This window comes from Rhea pennata, chromosome 1 (assembly GCF_028389875.1).
Source record: "Rhea pennata isolate bPtePen1 chromosome 1, bPtePen1.pri, whole genome shotgun sequence".
Classification (NCBI taxonomy): Eukaryota; Metazoa; Chordata; class Aves; order Rheiformes; family Rheidae; genus Rhea; species Rhea pennata.
The window spans coordinates 157,867,696-157,887,344 of NC_084663.1; the positions used below are offsets into that span (position 1 = coordinate 157,867,696).

At 38.8% G+C, this 19,649-nt stretch overlaps 1 protein-coding gene across 5 annotated transcripts; it reads right to left on the reverse strand.

The window, feature by feature from the left end:
* Positions 1-324: 324 nt before the first annotated feature.
* Positions 325-16,220, reverse strand: BIVM (basic, immunoglobulin-like variable motif containing). Of its 5 annotated transcripts, none has more exons than XM_062566796.1 (11): positions 16,155-16,220; positions 13,639-14,226; positions 12,031-12,157; positions 11,068-11,163; positions 10,882-10,986; positions 8,993-9,087; positions 7,517-7,649; positions 5,896-5,967; positions 4,944-5,027; positions 2,613-2,709; positions 325-1,809 (listed from the first exon to the last, which is right to left on the reverse strand). In XM_062566796.1, the coding sequence occupies exons 2-11, from the start codon at positions 14,126-14,128 to the stop codon at positions 1,519-1,521; spliced, it is 1,590 nt and encodes a 529-aa protein (XP_062422780.1). In that variant the 5' UTR covers positions 14,129-14,226; positions 16,155-16,220; the 3' UTR covers positions 325-1,518. The 5 variants fall into 5 exon arrangements, with proteins under 5 accessions (XP_062422780.1, XP_062422778.1, XP_062422779.1 ...); XM_062566794.1 differs by lacking the exon at positions 16,155-16,220 and adding an exon at positions 15,640-15,751; XM_062566795.1 differs by lacking the exon at positions 16,155-16,220 and adding an exon at positions 15,351-15,456.
* Between the last annotated feature and the right edge of the window lie 3,429 nt (positions 16,221-19,649).

Here is a 19,649-nt window from a genome sequence, read left to right on the forward strand (position 1 = left end):
CTGCCTGCCGGGAAACGTAGTTCACGGGCCCCTTGGGGTGTGACGGGGCGGCGGCTGGCCCGGCAGCGCGGCGTGTCGCCGCTCACTTAAAAAATGCCCGCGTTTTCAAAAGCTACCGCCTGTGCTCAGTCGCTAGGCTACAGATCGGCCAGGTAAGTATTAGAGGTTAAGTCACAGAGGTTGCACCCCCAAGGGGTCCCACCTGCAGGCCGCCAGCGGGATTACTTAGCTAAGCAGGGGGTGCAATTCCGATCCTCCAGTCACTGAAAGTATCGTCATTCCTCCCAAGACAAAAAACAAGAACAAAAACCCGTACACGACACAACAAAATAGAAAACAGACTTTATTGAATGAACAAAAGTCTAAAAGTCTCCCATTTTTGGTTAACAAAAGCAGCAAGCTACAAAACCCCTGCATTCCATGGCAATTTTTTTAATGTCAGAAAATTAATCCTTGAGCAGGTAAGGAATGTTTGTGCACAGAAAGTCAAAATTGCTGAGATGTCATTCGGCAAACAATTATATAAACCTTCAACTAAAGAAAGGATTGCACATGGACACCTGAAAAAACTTGAGTTGTCTGCTGGCCTAGAGGTATATCATCAGGACTGCCAACAGTTTTCGGCACTTGCATCACCTTCGTACAAGTTAAAGGAGCAGCATAAAAGTTTGACAGGAGTTTTAAGACTGAGCAAGGAAAAAAGAACTGCCAACAGAACACAGTGTTCAACTAGCTCAATGTGGCTAATGGTAACTGCAGCTTTTTAAAAAAACTGTATTTTACAAGCTTGTAGTGTTATGTGAATCAGTGCTCTCAAGAGGTTCCAGGATAAGAATTCAGCTACCATAACCACAAAAGCAAAGAATGTCTATTCTCAAGCTTTTCCCACCATCAGGCTATCCTCCCAGTCTACTGCGGGATCCAAAAAAAGTAACTGGTATCCATTTGACAGAATAGGATTATCCAACTGACAAAAGTCTACTAGGAACTGAATTGAGAACATTTATTCACCTTACAAATCTGACAAGGGCTTTTAACGTACATGATCTTTTTCTTTTTACTGGATACTGACAGCCTTAATAAAATGGAGTGTTAAAAAGGAAGGCAATGTTTACTTCTATCCTTATACAGTATGTAGAATAACCCTTTTTGTAAAGTCATATGGTAAATTTTCATGCTTTTGAATACTGAATATTTTCAATGACTTTTTATTACACTTCAATCTGCTTTTTTTTGTTTTCACAATTCAGGACATAGTGTAATTATTTCAAAAGAAATGATTGATTTTGCTATCATGTACTTTTGATTACAAAAGTACAATACTCTGTGCTTATCTGTCAGTTTATACACCAGATCTCATCCACTGCGACCATATAACCAGATATATTTAATAATTAATTATGAAGCTGTATCTTATACCATAATTTCTATTCATATGTATTCTAGGACTAATAGTTCATTCTATACCTTGATTAAAACTAACTTTAGTATATGAGTTGTTTTATTCTAAAGTTAATTTTAATCATTTCCATCATAATCATTGTAACTCTGATATCCACTGTTCCTCCTCTCACGGAGATTAGATTTCTTCCACATAGATTCTTGATGGAAACCAGCACTAAAAGACCTACCCAGTCGTCCATGTTGCTTTTTAGATATATTGTCTTCACTCTCAGATTTGGCAATCCCCTGTCCTTGTGTTTGGGATTGTTTATCTTGTCTAACATTCCCAAACGGAAAGTTCCAAGGACCAAATCTTTGCCAGTTAAGTCTCTGAAAGGCAATAATGCAGTGAAGATTTCCTCCAACCTAATCAAAGTAAAAAGGTTCTTTGTTAAATGCACATAAATACATTTATAACATGAGTAGATATTTGCAATAAAGACTTCTGTGGCTAACAATAAAAAAATAGAAAACCATAAACCTTCTGCTCTATTTTTAATTCAGCTACTGCCTTCTTTCCCAAGATTTAAGTTATATTGACCATGAAAAGTAAAAAGGATAACTTATCTTCTGCTAGTCTTTTTACTCCCCAGCCACCTTAACACAAATTATCTCTTCTGGTCCCTTCTCATCTTGTTGAATTCATCTTCCATATAGCCTCTACACTTGAAATCTTTCTTCTAGCCTATATAGACTTTCAATCTTCTAATCAAAAATAAATTCCCCACCAGCCCTATTGATAGGATAGAAAGCTATATGCACTGATGATAAAAAACATAGAATGTGCATTGTTTTTTGTCTAATCCTACTCCACTGTACTTTCTTGTTTATGTGCAGTTAATGCACCAAAACCATCAGTTCATTATTCACCTGTAGACTATTTCTGCCCTTTCTGCTGCTAGATTTTAAGCCAGTAAGGTTAAATACTGTGACTATGAACACTATACACAGACATCCCAGTCCATTCTAGCATATACCAGGCTACTGCTGCATCATGTCTAGTCCTGCAAGTAAACATAATTACAGGTTCGTAAGTACACCTGTTTGACTTCTGTCTTTATCAATACTCAGATTAAACTTCTTTTAGTAAAGCCATCTTACACTGCTGAAGTATAACTATGTTCACTGACTATCTGTGAGTTTTCACTCATTTTACAAAGTTACCTTACCTTCTTTGTTTTTCGATGCTGTAAGCCCCTCTCTAGATGTCGAATATCTAGGTATTCTGGATTTTGAGTGTTTAGATCAGTAACAATATCTGTCCACCTATAGAATAAAATGTATTATTACCCAGCTGAGATTTATACAACCTCAGTACCACCAAGACTCACGAACATACATAAATACATACTTGCAGCTTTAAATAGCCTAATAGTGATTTAAAGATACATTAATGTGTAAAGATGCAAAAGCCTCAGTATTGGAGACATCAAGCTAGATATAAAGGCTTCAGTCTAGTTACATTGTTCATAGTGATCATTACTGCTCCTGGGAAACAGCTTCCAAATCAATTAAGAGCACTTTCCTTACCTTTACCGATTTGCTACTTTGTAAAGGTTGTTTAGGCGAAGAAACACATTACCTTTTATTGTATGTAACCATTTCTTACCCTTTTATAGTACTTCATTTGAACGCTTTTTTCCCCCGTTTTTACCAGGCTGGTCTCACCATAACTCATTCCTCTGCTCTATTTAATTCCCCTCTGTAATAAGCTAGCAATTCAATCATTCCCTATTCATGCATCTCTTCAGAGTTTCATAGCTCCTTTTAGCCCAATTGAAACATATATCCCCATAATAAAGACTTCTTAAAGCCTACACACAACCTTTTCAGTTCTTCCAAACTCCAAATACTTTTTTTTCCTTAACAACACCCTCCAAATTCATAAAAAAAAAAATATACATATATTTCTACTTCAACTGTTTTGCCCTCCTATCTAAAACACACAACTTTCTGCTAGCTCCTGGTTCAACTAAGTGGGAAGAAAAACTTCTCTGTAATCAGAAATAACATTAGAGGTTTGAATTCCATATTCAGGAAGCTTTTCTGGTGCTGTTTATAGCTCATTATAGCACAGGGAAAAAGTCTGTCAGTGGGATATCATTACTCCATTTCTCAGTCCAACAGCCACATCCACAGTGCAATTAACTGATGGGAAATTAACTTCTGACTCAGATTTTGTTATAAATTCTTTGTTTTAATGCACATATAACCTACTACTGTAAAAGACTGCAGGTTGTACTTACAGCTGAGCAAAGAGATCTAGGAGTAGCATGGTATCCAATCCTTACCAAAGACAAAGCTACGTACTTCAACAATGGCAGTCTAAACTCAACCAAAGTTCAAAGAGCCTACAAATTGCTATTGGCATTATTGCAGATAGCTTAGGTGTCTTTTCTGTCTGACTCATATCAGCTGCATCACACTGACAAAAAAACAAAAAATGCTTTGGCTCTCAGTAGCCTATACATGTGTGTGTGTAGTATAGGTCAGCATGTCCTGCTATATCATCTAAAACCCTAAAGACAGCCATGAGATTACTGAAAGAACAAATAACCAGAGTAGAGGGTCAATAGATCTGACCTCAGATATTCCCCCATATCAACCTATTAATTGCAAGAATTGTTTGCTTCTCGTGTGGAATAAAATAAGCTGTCAAAACATTAACTCTGACTAGCGCAGTTTCTCTCAAAACTGTAGTATATTCTGGAGAGCAGCTCTGCAGAGAAGGACCTTGGAGTGCTGGTGGATAGCAAGTTGACCATGAGGCAGCAATGTGCCCCTGTGGCCAAGAAAGCCAATAGTATCCTGGGCTGCATTAGGAAGAGTGTTGCCAGCAGGTTGAGGGAGGTGATCTTGCCCCTCTCCTCAGCCCTCGTGAGGCCTCATCTTGAGTACTGTGTCCAGTTCTGGGCTCCCCAGGACAAGAGAGACATGGGGCTACTGGAGAGTCCAGCGTAGGGCTATGAAGGTGATCAGAGGGCTGGAGCACCTGCCCTCTGAGGAACGGCTGTGAGAGCTGGGCCTGTTCAGCCTGGGGAAGAGAAGACTGAGGGGGGATCTTATCAATGTGCACAAGTACCTGAAGGGAGGGTGTCAAGGGGACGGAGACAAACTCTTTTCAGTTGCCCCGTGTGACAGGACAAGAGGCAATGGGCAGAAATTGAAGCACAGGAAGTTCCGCCTGAGCGAGGGGGAATTTCTTCCCTGTGAGAGTGACGGAGCACTGGCACAGGTTGCCCAGAGAGATTGTGGAGTCTCCTTCTGTGGAGATCTTCAAGGCCCACCTGGATGCAGCCCTGTCTACCATGCTCTAGGTGACCCTGCTGAGCAAGAGGGTTGGACTAGATGATCTCCAGACGTCTCTTCCAACCTTACTGATTCTATGATTCTATATTCATTTGAAAGAATTGAAAAGTCACTTTATGGTCCCTACTAGGGAAATGCATGTTATTTTTAGAAGAAAACACATGGTTTTAAATTCTTACCAAATAACCTACCTTTTACAGTGTATTGTTGGATGTTTCCTGCTTGGCTCGCCAATTAAGATCCAGTATTCCACTTCCTGCTGCAAGACACGACCTCTGTTCAATAGAAGATACAAGCCTAGTAAGATTTAATGTGCATACTAAAAAGATTAACATTCTATCTTTTTTTAAAGATTTTCTATTATTTAAAACACTCTGCAAGCAAAAAAAAAAAAGAGAGAGAGAGAGAGAGAGAGAGAAGAAAGAAAAAGAAAGCTCCTACGCTACAAATAACGTATGCAATTGCATACACAGAAACTTTTAGTTTCACAAGACCTGTAAGCAAAATAGAAGCTACTTCTCGTTATTCAGTAAAAAGAAAAATCTCCATCAAAAAATAGTTTTACTCTGTCGAAAGGTAGTTTTAATGTAAGACCTAAATATTTATGCAGCAATGAAAATAGAATTCTGGAAAGACCTGTGAGGGTAGAACCCCCAGAAGAACCAGTTACAGAGCCCCTTTCACTGCTCTTATAAACAACATCCCAGCTGACAGTTGTTAACAGCTGTAAAGTAACCTATATGAAATCAGCTGGTCACTTGAACAGCTCCTAAACATTCATCAACCCATATTAAGCGAAAAAGAATCTAAAACAAAACAAAAAATACCCTCAACTGATAATTCAAGTTTGTGAGCAACTTCCAAAAAACACAAAGCCTGCAGTAACTGTTTCACGGATGGTCAGTGACAAACATCATGGCATACTGATGAGAGAGTCCTGTTCTGCAACCTTTGTGCATAATTAGCTTCTGAAAGCTACTTCAGTTTCAACAGTGATGAGAACCAAGATTTTTCTACCTATGGGATTAGACAATATATGGCCTTATCGTTTGCAATGCTTTATCCATATAATACCCTGCAAAATAATATTGCATGCCATCATTTTACAGATGGGAAACCAAGACACAGGACAGATTGACTTACCTAAGGTCACACTGCAAGTCTGTGGTTGAACTGGGAACTGAACCCAGGTCTCCTGAGTCCAAATCCAGCAACCTAAGATCATACAGGAAGTCTGTGGGTGACCTGGGAGCTATCACTTAAGCTCAGCCTAGCAACCTATCTACAGATTTCTTTTGATACTTTCAGTTCTAAATAAAAACCTTCCTCATAACTAGAATTCAAAAAAAAGGTAAGCAAGAATTACTGCAGAATCTATTAACAAAGCTTCTGGAGTCTAAATAATTTTTCACAATCATATATTAGAAGATATAAAGAGAACATGGTGCTCTTATGATTTGACATCTCAACTCACATAAGGCTAGAAAAATTCTTCCAACTCATTATTTCATATTACATTTTTAGAAGAGATCAGTTTTTAGGAAAAAGAATCCAATATTGACTTAAAAATTTTATCACTAGCAACTGAGAACTCATTTCAACCACTGTTAAAGTATTCAAATTGTTGATCTCTTGCATTACTAAACAATCAGAATTCAAGCTATAAGGCATCTTAAGTTTCCAGCCACTGGACCACATTATTTCTTTAACTGCATTTCCAATCTAGCAGGAAGAAGTTTTCTTTACCTCTCTCCTCTCTCAGAGCAGATACTTAATACTTGATCGAAGTAAGCATAACATTAACCTTTTGGTAAACATAAGCAGACTGAGCTGCTGAATTTCCATTTGTGGCATACTTTCCAAACTCACATGGCATGCCAGCAAATGTAACCTTAATAAAAACATCTGTATTCTTTTGCTCATATACTGAAAGCTTTCACTGACCCCTTGGTCTCATCTCACAGATGGGACTAGATTAGATTTAGATGATTATATTTTATTGCCTCCATACAATTACTATTTTGAACTCTAAAAGTCAGCATTCTTCATTCCTTATTATGACATTACTTCAATACAGCCAAACGTACACTCCCTGTTTATTTTTCAAAGCTTTAAGCTCCAGGAGTTGCATTCTTAGTAAACATTGCAAAAAAGTATGTGGCCCACATCCTGCACTACTGCAATATTCCCTATATTCTCACCACACACAAACATTTATTTCTGCAATGGCAAGTTTTACCATCACCATTTCATAATGGATTAATCAATAGCTAAGCTTCTTTTTACTTCTAGCTTATCAAGAAAAACCCAAAACAAACACATAGACTTCCTTTTCCCCCCTAAGCTCTCTGGGCACACATTCTCTCACCTAATTAGTTTTTTTGATTGTTTTTTTTCTGTTTAATTTTTACATTAAAAAGAATTACCATGCTTTTCTTCAGTCTATATAGTCTCATTTTTTCAGCAAAGCTGCCTTCATTTGTACTTTAAGTAACTACCCTTTCTACATCTGGCTAAAATGTCTTTTAAAAAGTTTAATACCATGCAAAGTATTCTGTTTAAATTCTCTCATCCGGTTGGCAAGGTTGTGTTTAGTTTTGTAAAATCAAGCCTTTTGAAGAACAGTAGTATTTTGCTAGTTCAGACACAAATGCTTTTCCAACTTGCACTAAAACACTATGGAGGGAGAAAAATCATATCAAGTTGCAGTAAATTTCTCTGTAGATTTTCCTCTATCAAAATAAAAATAAACACAGTATCTTACCTGTATGCTTTACTAGCTTTTACAGGAGTTGCTTCAAATCCAATTGGGCAAAAATAATGATTTTGGCAATGGTAGATGTAGGCCATTGATTCATCTTTCAGTCCACGTGTTAGCTTTGCCAAGGCCCCTGCAGCTATAAAGACAGGTCAAGTTACAGTTCAAAGTGCTTTTGATCCTGTGTTACACATTCAGCAGAAAAGACCTATGTGATAACATAAAATAGTTGCAAAGCTGTTTTTCTTAAAAGACAGGCACATATGAAATATAGTTTTGACTTAAAACTTGTAGCTTAAGATTCCACTTCCTGCACGGTACAAAAAGGTACCATCTGTCACAGGAGTGGGTACTAGGGAAATACAATATAAAGTATACACTGTTTTTAGAACTAAGTCATACTAAAGATTACTTGCTTTGGAAAAAGAGAAACAAAAGCATCTCTGGACTCAGAAAACACAAAGCAATCCTACTGCTCCAAGTCAGGTGTAGTACATATCAGAGATAAAACTGGAACTCCTAAAAGCTTTCAAACATTTTCACATCATATCATTTCATTCTCAAAGATTCATAGTCCTGGAAACACCTCCCACATATGGCCACGCCATATTCTGTAACATAAGTACAGTGCTCAGTTTCAGAAAAAGAGTGGAAAAAGCATGAAGGAATTATCAAATGGGATACTAAGGACAAAAAAAAAAGATGCCTGAACATACAACACTTCAACAAAGAGCAATTTGCTGAGGTTCCCATTTTAAAAATTCCCTATAACTTTGTCAGTAGTCCAATTGTTTTAAATTACCCTTCCAGTCTGAAGATAATTACCCAGACTACCTCAAAGACTAATAATCTGTATACAAAAATACAGTTTTTCTTTAGTTAGCACACTTAAAGTATACACAGTGAAAAAATGTAGTTTCAGCACCTAATTCAGAGTGATCATCTAACTTTTAGAGACAGATGCTAGGCAGTTGGGCATGAAGGATGAGTTGACTAACTTCAAAACTGCGTTTTTAAAAGGAAAAACATTTATTAGAAGTATTTATATAGTTTGTATACTGTATATTCATCATTTTTGAAAGCTGTGTAAAAAAGAAAAATTCAGAAATAGAAACATGCTGTTCCCTTTTGTATTAAAGCAAACAGGGATACCAACACAAAACTGAAAATGCAGCATCCTCCTCCTGGATACCTTAGAAGTCCAGCTCTTTCATAGCAACTCCATAGCCCAGAATATATTTTATTAAAAAAGTATAAATGAAAGTTTTGGTTAAAAGAGAGAGAGAGAGAGAGAGAGAGAGAGAGAGAGAGAGAGAGAGAAGAAAAGGTAAAATTTAAAAAAGCAGCTATTTCGAGCTATCTGATAGCTCATCTGAAATTGCAAATACAAGGACTGTTTACAGTCTGTTCCGTCAAATCTTGCACATTATAGGACTTTTCCAGTTTATATGAAGGATGAATGGTTTAGGATTAGCTACTTACCAGTTTCTCCAGCTGTTTTGTTCTTCCCATGAGGTTTATACAGAACATATGAACATCCTTTTATATGGAAGTGATCATTTATTTGCCTAAACCATCTGAAACAATAAGCTTAAAGATTGTAGTAGCTCAAAAATTAGTAAGTGCAATTTTATTTCTTTTCTCCCACTCCTTGACATTTAGAAAGGAAGTCTCAATGCGGTACCAACTACCTACCATAGGCATAGGGATCTCAGATGCCCATGCCACCATAATACAAATAAAACATAACATCTCCTAGAACAGCTATATAGGTATTTAAAGCCCCTCCTCCATCTTGTTTTTCCAGACCTGGCATAGATCTGTGCATAATAACCAAAAGGCTAGATTTTTAAAACATTCATTCTACTGTGTTCAGTCCAATCGCATCTAACTTTCAGGAAAACATTCAGTTTCTGAAGTGCTAAATTTTAAACGTGGTTTGCATGCTACACAAAGAGAACCTTTTAAGACAGCCATTAGAAGGCATGACTCTCTAATGAGACTTCCTGCATATCATGTTTGGCTTTTAACACATACAATTCACAATCCCAAAGCCTTTCAGGAATCTCATACCAGAAATCTTCAGATAAGCAACAAGTAACTGGTCTCAGATATTCACTGCACTTTTCTGCACTAGAAGATTCAAATTCATATCTCTCTCAACACAGCACCTCAATTATAGAGCTATCTTAGGAAGGATCTGGCTCTCAGCCCTCCTGTTTTCCAGTCTGACAAGTACTTAAAAAATAATTGGGCAGAGAAAGGAGGTGGGGGGCAGAAGGAGGAAAGCTCGTGCAGCGCAGTGCATAGCATACTCACAGGGGGGAAAAGAAAGAATTTCAGGTTTTACTTTATGTTCTACAGACTGTTAATGTAAGGAGACAGACTCTTCTATTAGCGTCTTCTGAAAGGGTTACTGTATCCTGACATACTCCTAAGAGATACAAAATAAGATTAGCCTTTCAAGGCAGAGAGAAATTTTTGTGACTGCCCTCAACAATCTAGCTAGTACGCTGTTATTGAAGAACAGATTGCTGCCACATTTTCTAATCCAGCACCCATATGCTGTGCCAAACTAAATATATTACCTTCCAAATATACTAACTAGATAAGATGCTACTGATGGAACAGACAAAAGACTGCAACATTTCTTAATCTCACAGACAGGTAACACATTAAAGCCCTGTCAAGATGTTCAACGCTGTCAAAATATTCTTCTGGCCCTGTTAAACTCAAAAACTCTTCATGAGTTTAGTAAAAATCAAAAAGGACACAGACTTTAGGCCTAACTTCTCAAGACCAGGGAGCAGCAGAGCAGAAGTTATATGGAACTTTAAATGTTGTTATGACTCCAGTCCCATTTCTCATCCATGCCGCATCCTGAAGAAGTCTTTTGTGGAAAAGGTGGACAGAACACAGTCTCATTTTCAATCAAATTTTTACATACAACTACTATTATATGAAATGCCTACACAGGCTATTTTAATAACATTTAACATGACTTTTGAAGACCAGTGAACCAGCGTAGAACACTTTCCTAATCAGGACAGTGTTTGTATTCATTAGAATATTACACCGCTACTTATCAAACTGAACCAAAAATCAAATATAATTTCATGGTCTCATGATTTGTGTACCAACATAGTATCATATAAGATGGCTCGTGCTCTTTTTGAAAAGTTCCTTTAGACTCTTTACAGAGTCCAGATACTCTTCATTATTTTGAAAAACTTAAATGATTAATTTATATCAACCACATCCCTTTTCTTTTTTTCAATTCTACTATATTTTTAGAGATTCTAACTCTCAGCTTTATCATGTTATTTTTGCATATATTAACACTTCAACTGCATCAAGAGCACCAGACATACCTCATCAAAGTTGTATTTCCAGTGAAAGGACCAAATCTAATCTCCTCAAACGGTGGTTGAAAGCCCAATATATGCAAAGCTTCCTCCTGAGTAATAGGTGGCAAGCTGGAAAAAAAATTGGTTGATAAAGTAATTAAAAACATATTTTAGATGATCTGGAGGTAAAGCGGTCTAAGTGTGACTCACCTTCCAGCCCCCAGTGTACTGTATAAGAAATTCCAGCAAGATACTAAAGATGAAATTCCACAAGAAGTTTTATACTGTGGTCGGCTAATACAATACCTATTAAATAAATAAATAAAAGTCACTAAGCATTTGTGGTTTAGCCATGTGAGCACCCTGAAGTATTTTTGTGTATAATAATGATTTTATTAAAAAGTGCATTGTTTTAAAAAAAAATTGGAGCAAATATATTAACCCAATTCCTTAATGTTTGTCAGATACTACAACCTTATTTCATACAAATGAGTCACCATCAAATTTTTAACAGTCTTAATTTTTTAACAGTTTTATATTAACAATCCTGTAGAAAAAACGATTGTATACTAATATAAAATACAGAATTTCAGCCAGTCTCTTTAACACACAAGCTTTTAGTAAATTGCATCTCTACCAAATTACTAATGAATGTGATTCTGGGCCATAGGCTCCTGGGACCGTAATTTCCTGATGTCACAGAAATACACTAAGTTAGAATTAGATGAATTCATTAAATCAAGTGAACTTAGTGAACTAAATCCATATGATATACATTCATAGGTTAGGTAAAACTATTACGTTTTCCTCAAGTATTTCCAAACCAAAAATAGTGAGTAAGAATTACATGTAAAGTTATTTTTTTGCCTGACAAGCTAGCAGTTGCATTTTATTAGCAACAAATCCCCAAATAACTTATTTCCTTATTGAAAGAAAAAACTGTTTAGAAAGCAAAACACTTCCAGGATTTTAACATACAGGAGGGAAGCTATTATTCTCATCATCCCAATGAAAGTATGTTAAACATATAAAGACTAAATCTTGTATCTCATACATTTCTACTAAAAAAAAAATTTTAAGGCATTATTAAGAAGTTTTAAATAAGATAATCAACAACAGTGTTTACCAACAGACTATATAGGGATAATCTTAAACACAGGTCATAAATACTACCATCTCCGGAGGTCCAACACTTTCCTTTCCTTCACCTCTTCAAGAGCAGAATGTGGAGGACACTCCCTGTATTGTTTGCTTTTTTTGTCTAAAGATTTTTTCTTCGTTACTTGTTTCTTCATGTTGCCTGCAAAACAGATTTCAGAAGCAAATGAATTGCTCACTAACCTTCCTCTTTGACAATTTTTATTAATAGCTTGCATCTCAAATAGATGCTAGCTGTGTTATTAAATGCAAACTGTGACTAAAATTAATTGAAGAAAAAAGCTTAAATAAGCAATCAAGACCATCAACAAGTTTGTAAAGCACTCACTAACCACCTAAACAGCATCTTGTTTTTCCTGAGCAGAAATAATGATCACCTGCTCAACTGTTTGGATGGGACAGTCAATTCGATTACTTTCTAATGAGTTAAATCAGCCATCTCAGACACAGGTTCCTTGAAAAATCATGCAGAGCTAACATAATGCTGTCCCATAGAGCGGGATGAAGTGGTCACCTATATAAACTTCCCATTATATAATATTAAATATACAGGGAAATATAATTAAATATTTTTCACGACCACGCTGCATAGCCAGCTACACTTTCGGATGGGAACTGCTATGCAAATTCAGTAAGAATAACATACACCCCAGGTCTTTTCCTTTTTGTAAACAACTGAGGCGGTGGAAATTTAAAACAGTTGAGCCATGCATTAGAGTAGGAGTATTTCTGTCTCATTTTGAAGCCATTATATACAAATGAAATACATTGCATATATTTTAGCAAAAATGATCTCCCTGTAAGATGTTACCAGTGTTTCCTATTTTTATTTAAAGACACTACGTGTACACATAAAAAGACAATGGCAATTAGCCAAAAAATTTAAGTTTTGCTAAACTGGTTTCACAATAATGTAGACAAAACAGCAATTTGACTAGGTAGCCAACACATTATGAAACAGCTGCAAGCAGCTCTAGATAAGCAGAGGGATTACAGGACAAAGAAAGCCATGTGTGTGCAAATGCTTGACTCAGCTGCAATCTGTGACTATGTAGAGAAAGACTTTAGGAGGCAGTAAAGGGAATAGTTCTATAGAAATGAGTTTCCTAACCTTATGTACGTACAACAAAACAAAATATACATAGTTTCATTACAGAAAACAACTGCTTTCCTAGATAACTGAAGTGATTCCATTTACTTATCATAAAGCCCAGCTCTTCTTTAAGTGCAAAACACAGATTGTTCTTCCATCTCTGAAAAACCCTGTAATATTTCTGCAAATCATAAATCTGTACTTAATAAGTAAAGAAAAAAATACTGATCCACTGGATTCTATTAATTAAAAAAAAGCAAATTGTAAACAACGCAAAAAAGCACACACACAGGTAAGTAAAAGCCAGCCTTGTTTCAAAGCTGCTTATCTAGCTAGCTACATCTGACATTCACTCCTCCTTCTTCACCTACTCCCTTCCTACCAGCAAGATCCTCCTGCTTTGAAAAATGACTTATAGGCTCTTCCAGAGCAATTATTGAGAGATAAAAGTGCTGACTATCCCCTTCCACAACAAGTTCTAAACATGAAACCTTTCTCGATCACCAAACACCAGATGTTCAGCATCTTACCTGCTTTGTTCTTCAGATTTGGGGTCATGCTGTTGAATTCCGATTTGTCGATTTCCCACGCCAGTGGAAGCTTTCCAAGACTGCTAGACAAGCCTTCCAAGTTAGCATCTTCACTATAGATTATCTCTGAAACACCTGTTTGAATGCCGATTAAGCTAGGTTTGTTATTACCAACATTTAAGGCAGCACTGCTTGACAGGCAGGCACTAACTGAAGCACTTGGGCTTTTACAAATAGATGTTACTCTGTTTAAAAAAGCATAGTCTGAGCAGATAGTATAAAATTTCTCTCTTGTATGAGTCACAGGGCATCCCCATGGATAATGCCCATCTCCCCTAGAAACCAGTGATGCAGTGGAAGCATCAGACATGCAGTATGGCTTTACAGGATCATGAAGAGAAGCTTCTGGGGATTCTTTTGCAGGTCTGTTTTCAGTATTTCCATTGTTTCCAGAACCATTCTCCTTTTCATCTTCTGAAATGTTAGGCATTGAATGATACTCAAAGAAGTATTATCCAGCTAAGAATATATGTATTTAAATTGCAGTTACAACACAGTCTACGTCATTGCAAGCTACTGATGAGGTACCTGAAGGGGGAAAAAAAAAAAAGTAAAGTTTGTACAGGTGTCTCAGCTGCTAATCAATCAACATACCAGTATATACAAAATTTATTTTTAAATTCCCATAAAAGCTGAAATATATATCATTGCACACACTGCTACACATTTTTTCCCAAGCATCTCTAGACTTCTAAAAATAGAACTTTTTATTATTTGTGAAATGCCAACACCACATCCTCTGGTGATACTACAACGATGGTATGTGAAACTACGTTTTTAAATCAGCACAGGATTAAAAAAAAAAAAAAAAGGTTTTTTCTCTTACTTAATTGTGGTTGACCACTTCTACTCCTTCACAGTCAGAACACCTTACATATGTGGAGCCTAAAATAATTTACGCAAACAAATAAACTATAGAGACAGCAACTTAAGGTCACATAACTGAAAAATCCTGCCTGTTTTTGGTGCAAGCAAAGATCAGACTTACAGAAAATGATGGTAACTATAATCTGCCTATTATGAATTCACATTTGATTCAACTGGTTTCACTGCTTTTCTTGTAGTTTTTAAAGGATTTTTTTTTCTGTGTGCCTCCCATTCTTCAGAATGGGAGGAAGTGTCAGGTTTTGTTTACAGTAGCTAAAGATTACCAGAAACAGATTTGGAAGCACATGCGCTGAACTGCTTTTAATTAACTTTTTCTTAAAAAAAAAAAAAAAAAAAAAAAAAAAAAGTAAGCAAGCTGATAGGATCTGTCATTTCAGCAGTTTGCACCCCTGTGGTACAAAGACACATTCCACAGACAGAAAACACCGCACAAAGTTTTACTCAAGAGCAGACCCCTGCAATGCCGACCTCTAGTCCCTGAGCTTAACCTACAGCACACGGTAACCTTCCTCTTACAGAGGTATGTTTTGCAAGCAAACACAAAGCAAGCTTGTAGCTCGATCTCAGCAGCTGCAAAGCTCACAAGGGAACAGGAAAGCACACATGGGCGTTTATCAGCTGCCTGGAGTAAGCGCAGCGGTGGCAGCGTTACTGCTTCCAGCCCGCTCTGCAGAGCGCTCCGCTGGCAGGACGCGCTCCGACCGGCCTAAGCCTCGCCGTGGTGTGGACACGACACGAACGGGGGCCACCGCGAGCTCACCCACCCGGGACACTGCACAGCTCGCACGGGCCCCGGGGGGCCGCCCACAGCTCGGGCCAGCGGCTCGCAGCCCCCAAACCGCCTCCCTCCCCGCCGCCGAGGCCCGAGCCACAGCGCGGAGAGGCGACAGTTTCTGGTCTGCTGCCGGCGGTCGGTTCCAGAGTTAACAGCCGCGGCAGGGGGAGGGGCGCCCCCTCCCGGGCCCGCGAGGCCCAGTCCGCCTCCTTCCGCAGCCGCCTGCCCGCGCCCGGCGGGGCCGCGGGGGGAGGGGGCAGGGCGGCGCGGCCCGTTACCTGCATGGCGCCCGCCTGCGTCGCCTGCCCGCGGCGAAGCGGCGACGGCAGCGCGCCGGAAGCGGACACTGCGCGCGGGGCGCGGGGGAGGCGCCGAGCGGGGGCCCTCGCGGTGCGTCAGGAGAGGCGGCCGCGCTCCCCCGGCCTGGGCGGCGCGGCGCGGCGCCGAGACAGGCACCTCCGTTGCCCCTCCCCCCCCGCCGTGGGCGCTCTCATGGTCTCGCCCGCTGCTGCGCAGGGGAGGGAAGGGGAGGAGCGGCTCGGCGGCGGCGGCGGCCGCGCGTGGGGGCGCGGGGCCTGCGCCCTGCATTTGGAAAAGTAAAGCTGTGGGGACCGGCGGGTGTATGGCTGCAGAAAAGCCTGCTGCTGACAGTCGTCCAAAACAATATACCTGCTGGCCGAAGCTACCCAGCTCCAAGACAGTAAACCAGCGAAATTCCTAACTCGACAGCTTTGGGATCACCTACCTACCTTCCTTAAAAACATCTCCTTTTACTTGCGGTGTCCCTTCTTACCTGCGTTCTGTGATGTGCACAGCCCCCAGAGTTGGCCCCGTCTGGGAAACGTGAGTTGAGCACCTTCCTACCACATGGAAGCACTCCGCACCAAGAGCAGGAGATTTACTTGGCCTGAAGATCAAGCAAGAGGTGGCCCCTCTGTGCTTGGCATACTCCAAAGGGAGCAGGGTGTCCTGGATTCCACTCCCGGCTTCCAGGCCTGCTCCTGCTATCCTAAACAGTCATCAGATTAAAATAGAAAAATGGGCTTGCGGCACGGCTTGGCTTAGTTCTAGTATCATCGTTTTAAGGCTGTTAAATCTTCCTCTTCAGAGTTTAGAAAATGTAGGGGCATAAAACAGAATGTTGGGTTCTTCCTGGGGAAGGAGGGAAAGACATCTAATTCTTTCATTTATATCAGTTTTCCCTAGGTTTCTCTCTGACAGTAGTAAGGAAAATGTAGTTAAGTAAAAATGCTTCAGGAAAATTATATAAAGTGACAAAAGACCCTTTTAGAAAAAAAATACAGTGACTAGAAGTGCTGAAAAGATTTCTTGCTTCACTGAAGTTAGCATATTTTCAACATTAGCAAACACAGTGACATTGAAGACGAGTAGCATACTTTGGGCACTTGCACAATTATTTAATATTTATTTGTTTTAGAATACTCAGATTTGTAACATTAAGTGATTGCTTGTATGGCTTGCTATGGAGTTATTGCAAAACTAAAGTTGGAGGAAGATCAAAAAGTTAGTCTCCTACTAACAAAAGATTTGATGTTATTAATTATGGCATATTGCCCATAAATCACAGAGCCCCTAATCCAACCAGTATGAGAGGCACAGCAATAATGGAAAGAAGCATCAGGGTGTTAGAGCTGTTTGATAGTGGTTGGTGATTAGGCAGAGGAAAGTAGCAAAATTCCTCTGTTTGGTGGCACAGCCAAGTTTGCCAGCCCATGGATACAAATAAGACAAGACCTATACCAAATACAGAATTTTATATGGCTTCATCTTGAGGAGACTTGCCTCTCATAATTGAGTGTCCCTTTAGGTCTTTGCCAGCTGGAAGCCTGTGGAGCCTCAGTCGGCCAACAGCCTTTGAAGTAATTAGACAATTCTGTCTCCAAAGCATTTTTTGTTGAGCCAAATTATAGGCATTAGGATAGCAACAAGGCTGGCTTTGTCAGACAGAACTAAAATTAGGTTTTAAGATTTATTTTACAGCTTGTTTGGATGCTGATAAAATATTGCCAAATGTGTACACAGATTCCCTCAGTTCTGTTGGGTAGGAAAAGCTGGAAGGCAGAAAGGAGGGTAGTTTCACCTTTACTTCATCTATATTCTGCTTTTTTAATGTGCCAATCCCCCTGTACTAGGAAGATTACTTGTTATTACTTGAAGTCTATAGCTATGGCATTTCTTGTTGAATAAAAACATACTTAAAATTCTCTTCCACAGACATTAAAGGAGATTGACTTGTTTCATATAGCAAAACATAAGCTGAGGGCTATGTTTCAGTTAATAAAATAAATATCAGGAGGCAAAAACTGTCTCTTTAGAAGCTGAAGCTTGATAATTTTAAAGATATTCTATGATGAAGTTGCTTATCAGAAAAGTTTGAATTCATTGATTTAGGTGGTCCTTTCTCAGCCTACAATTTTTTAAAAGTAATTGATTTTTAATGTGCCTTTCTATAAACATATCTGCAGTATCTCAAAATGCAAACCACAAAATCTCTTCAGAATTCAAAGGACTCCTTCATGAGGAGAATTAATTTACTGTGTTCTTTGCTTAACAGGAGAAAAACAACAGAGCAAAATTGAAACTATCTTTTAGGATTGAAGTTCTCCCACAAAGAAGCCCTCATTTGGATGAGGTTTCTGTAGCTAAATGACTGAGAAAAACATTTAACACTTTCTTTCTGTGTTTGCTCTTCTGTGCAAAAGAAGTTGCAGTGTTTTTCAGAGTTCAGTGGTATTAATCACAACCAGCTTCAAGAGTGTAAAGATTCTTTTTAAACCTCTATCCATCAAGCCTCAGCTGAACTCTTTACAGAATATATCTAATTGATAGTATACATATTCCGGCAATCTTTTCCATGGCTTCTTCCTTATTTGGAAACCCAGGTCCTCCTTGTTCCATATTTGTTAAGGAAAACAGTAAAACTCTTGATACTATTAAAATGAGGGGAATATGACAAGCCTTCTCCATTTAGCTCTTTACACTGATAAACCTGTGGATCCAGATTCTAAAAAGGCAAGATCAAAAATGGAGCAAGTAGTACAGACTATACTCACCATGTTGATGAAACCTGGGTGGCATCTCAGCAGCCACCAAGATCGAATTTGTTCCAATCCAGCTCACTGTTACCCTGCCTGTAACTCCTTTACTATGTAACGAAATAAACTCGGGTCCTTCAGCAGTTTTCCTGGCGCTGTTGTCCTTGCCGGCACTCACACTCTGGGTGCACACGGGCCTCAGGCTGTCGGTTGAGAGTCAGCCAAACTCACTGCTGTGCACTGCCATCCCACCTTGGCACCTCTTGCATGTAGTTCAAAGCACCCCACATGGCTGACAAAGAGTATTTCTTTTTTTTTCCCTCTCTGTAGTTTGGCCAAAGGCCTTTGAAGTTCTCCAAAGCCAGTCCTGAAAGTTGTTGAGGCAACAGCAAATGCACTTTCCACAGAGCCTGAAAGCCACCTATTTCATTTGGATTTCTTTCCACCGCCACAACGTATTACCTCTCCATTCAGGAAGGGTAACTCACTCTAGTTTTCATAGTTTCATTCTTACCTTCATAAAAACATGTGGATATACATATAAAATCATTTGCTACAAAATTGTAGCAAAACTCTATTTAGCAATATGGAAGTGTATAATTGCCATTTGCCCAGCTTGAGTCATCTTGGCTTGCTTCCTTGTTGATAATTTAGAAATGTATATTTTTATGTGATTTATATTATTTACATACATTTGTATTTTAGATTATTTATATTTTTATTGAGTAGTTTTTAGGATGAAAATCAACGTAGTCATAGTTTGAAATGCTTCAGTAAACTGTAGATCTTTTTACATTTTTTTATCTGCTCATAGAGGCAGAATTCGGATCATTTTACTAACACAGAACATAGGGCATTACAACAGGAGATTGGTTATAACAGCACAGTGGGCTTAGGTTAGCAGACTGTTGTATCACCAAAGCTTTAGTGTCTCTGCTAGGACTACGTTAAATGGTTATTTTTATTAACACACAGCCCAAGTGATAGTGCATCAGAATTAGAAACAACATTTGGAGAAACGTGCAAATGCAACCGCATCAGCCTTCAAATCCAGGGAATTCAAGACAAAGAGCTTAGTTGCAGGACGTGGTTTCTGCTTCCACCACCCTGGACAGGATTTTGTAAACTTATTTTCCTAATTGCAAACCCTTTATTTCTCACACTAATGATAGTAAAGGAGACTGAACTCCATGCTAGTGAGACTGAACTACGCAAACAGAGGCGTACCTCAG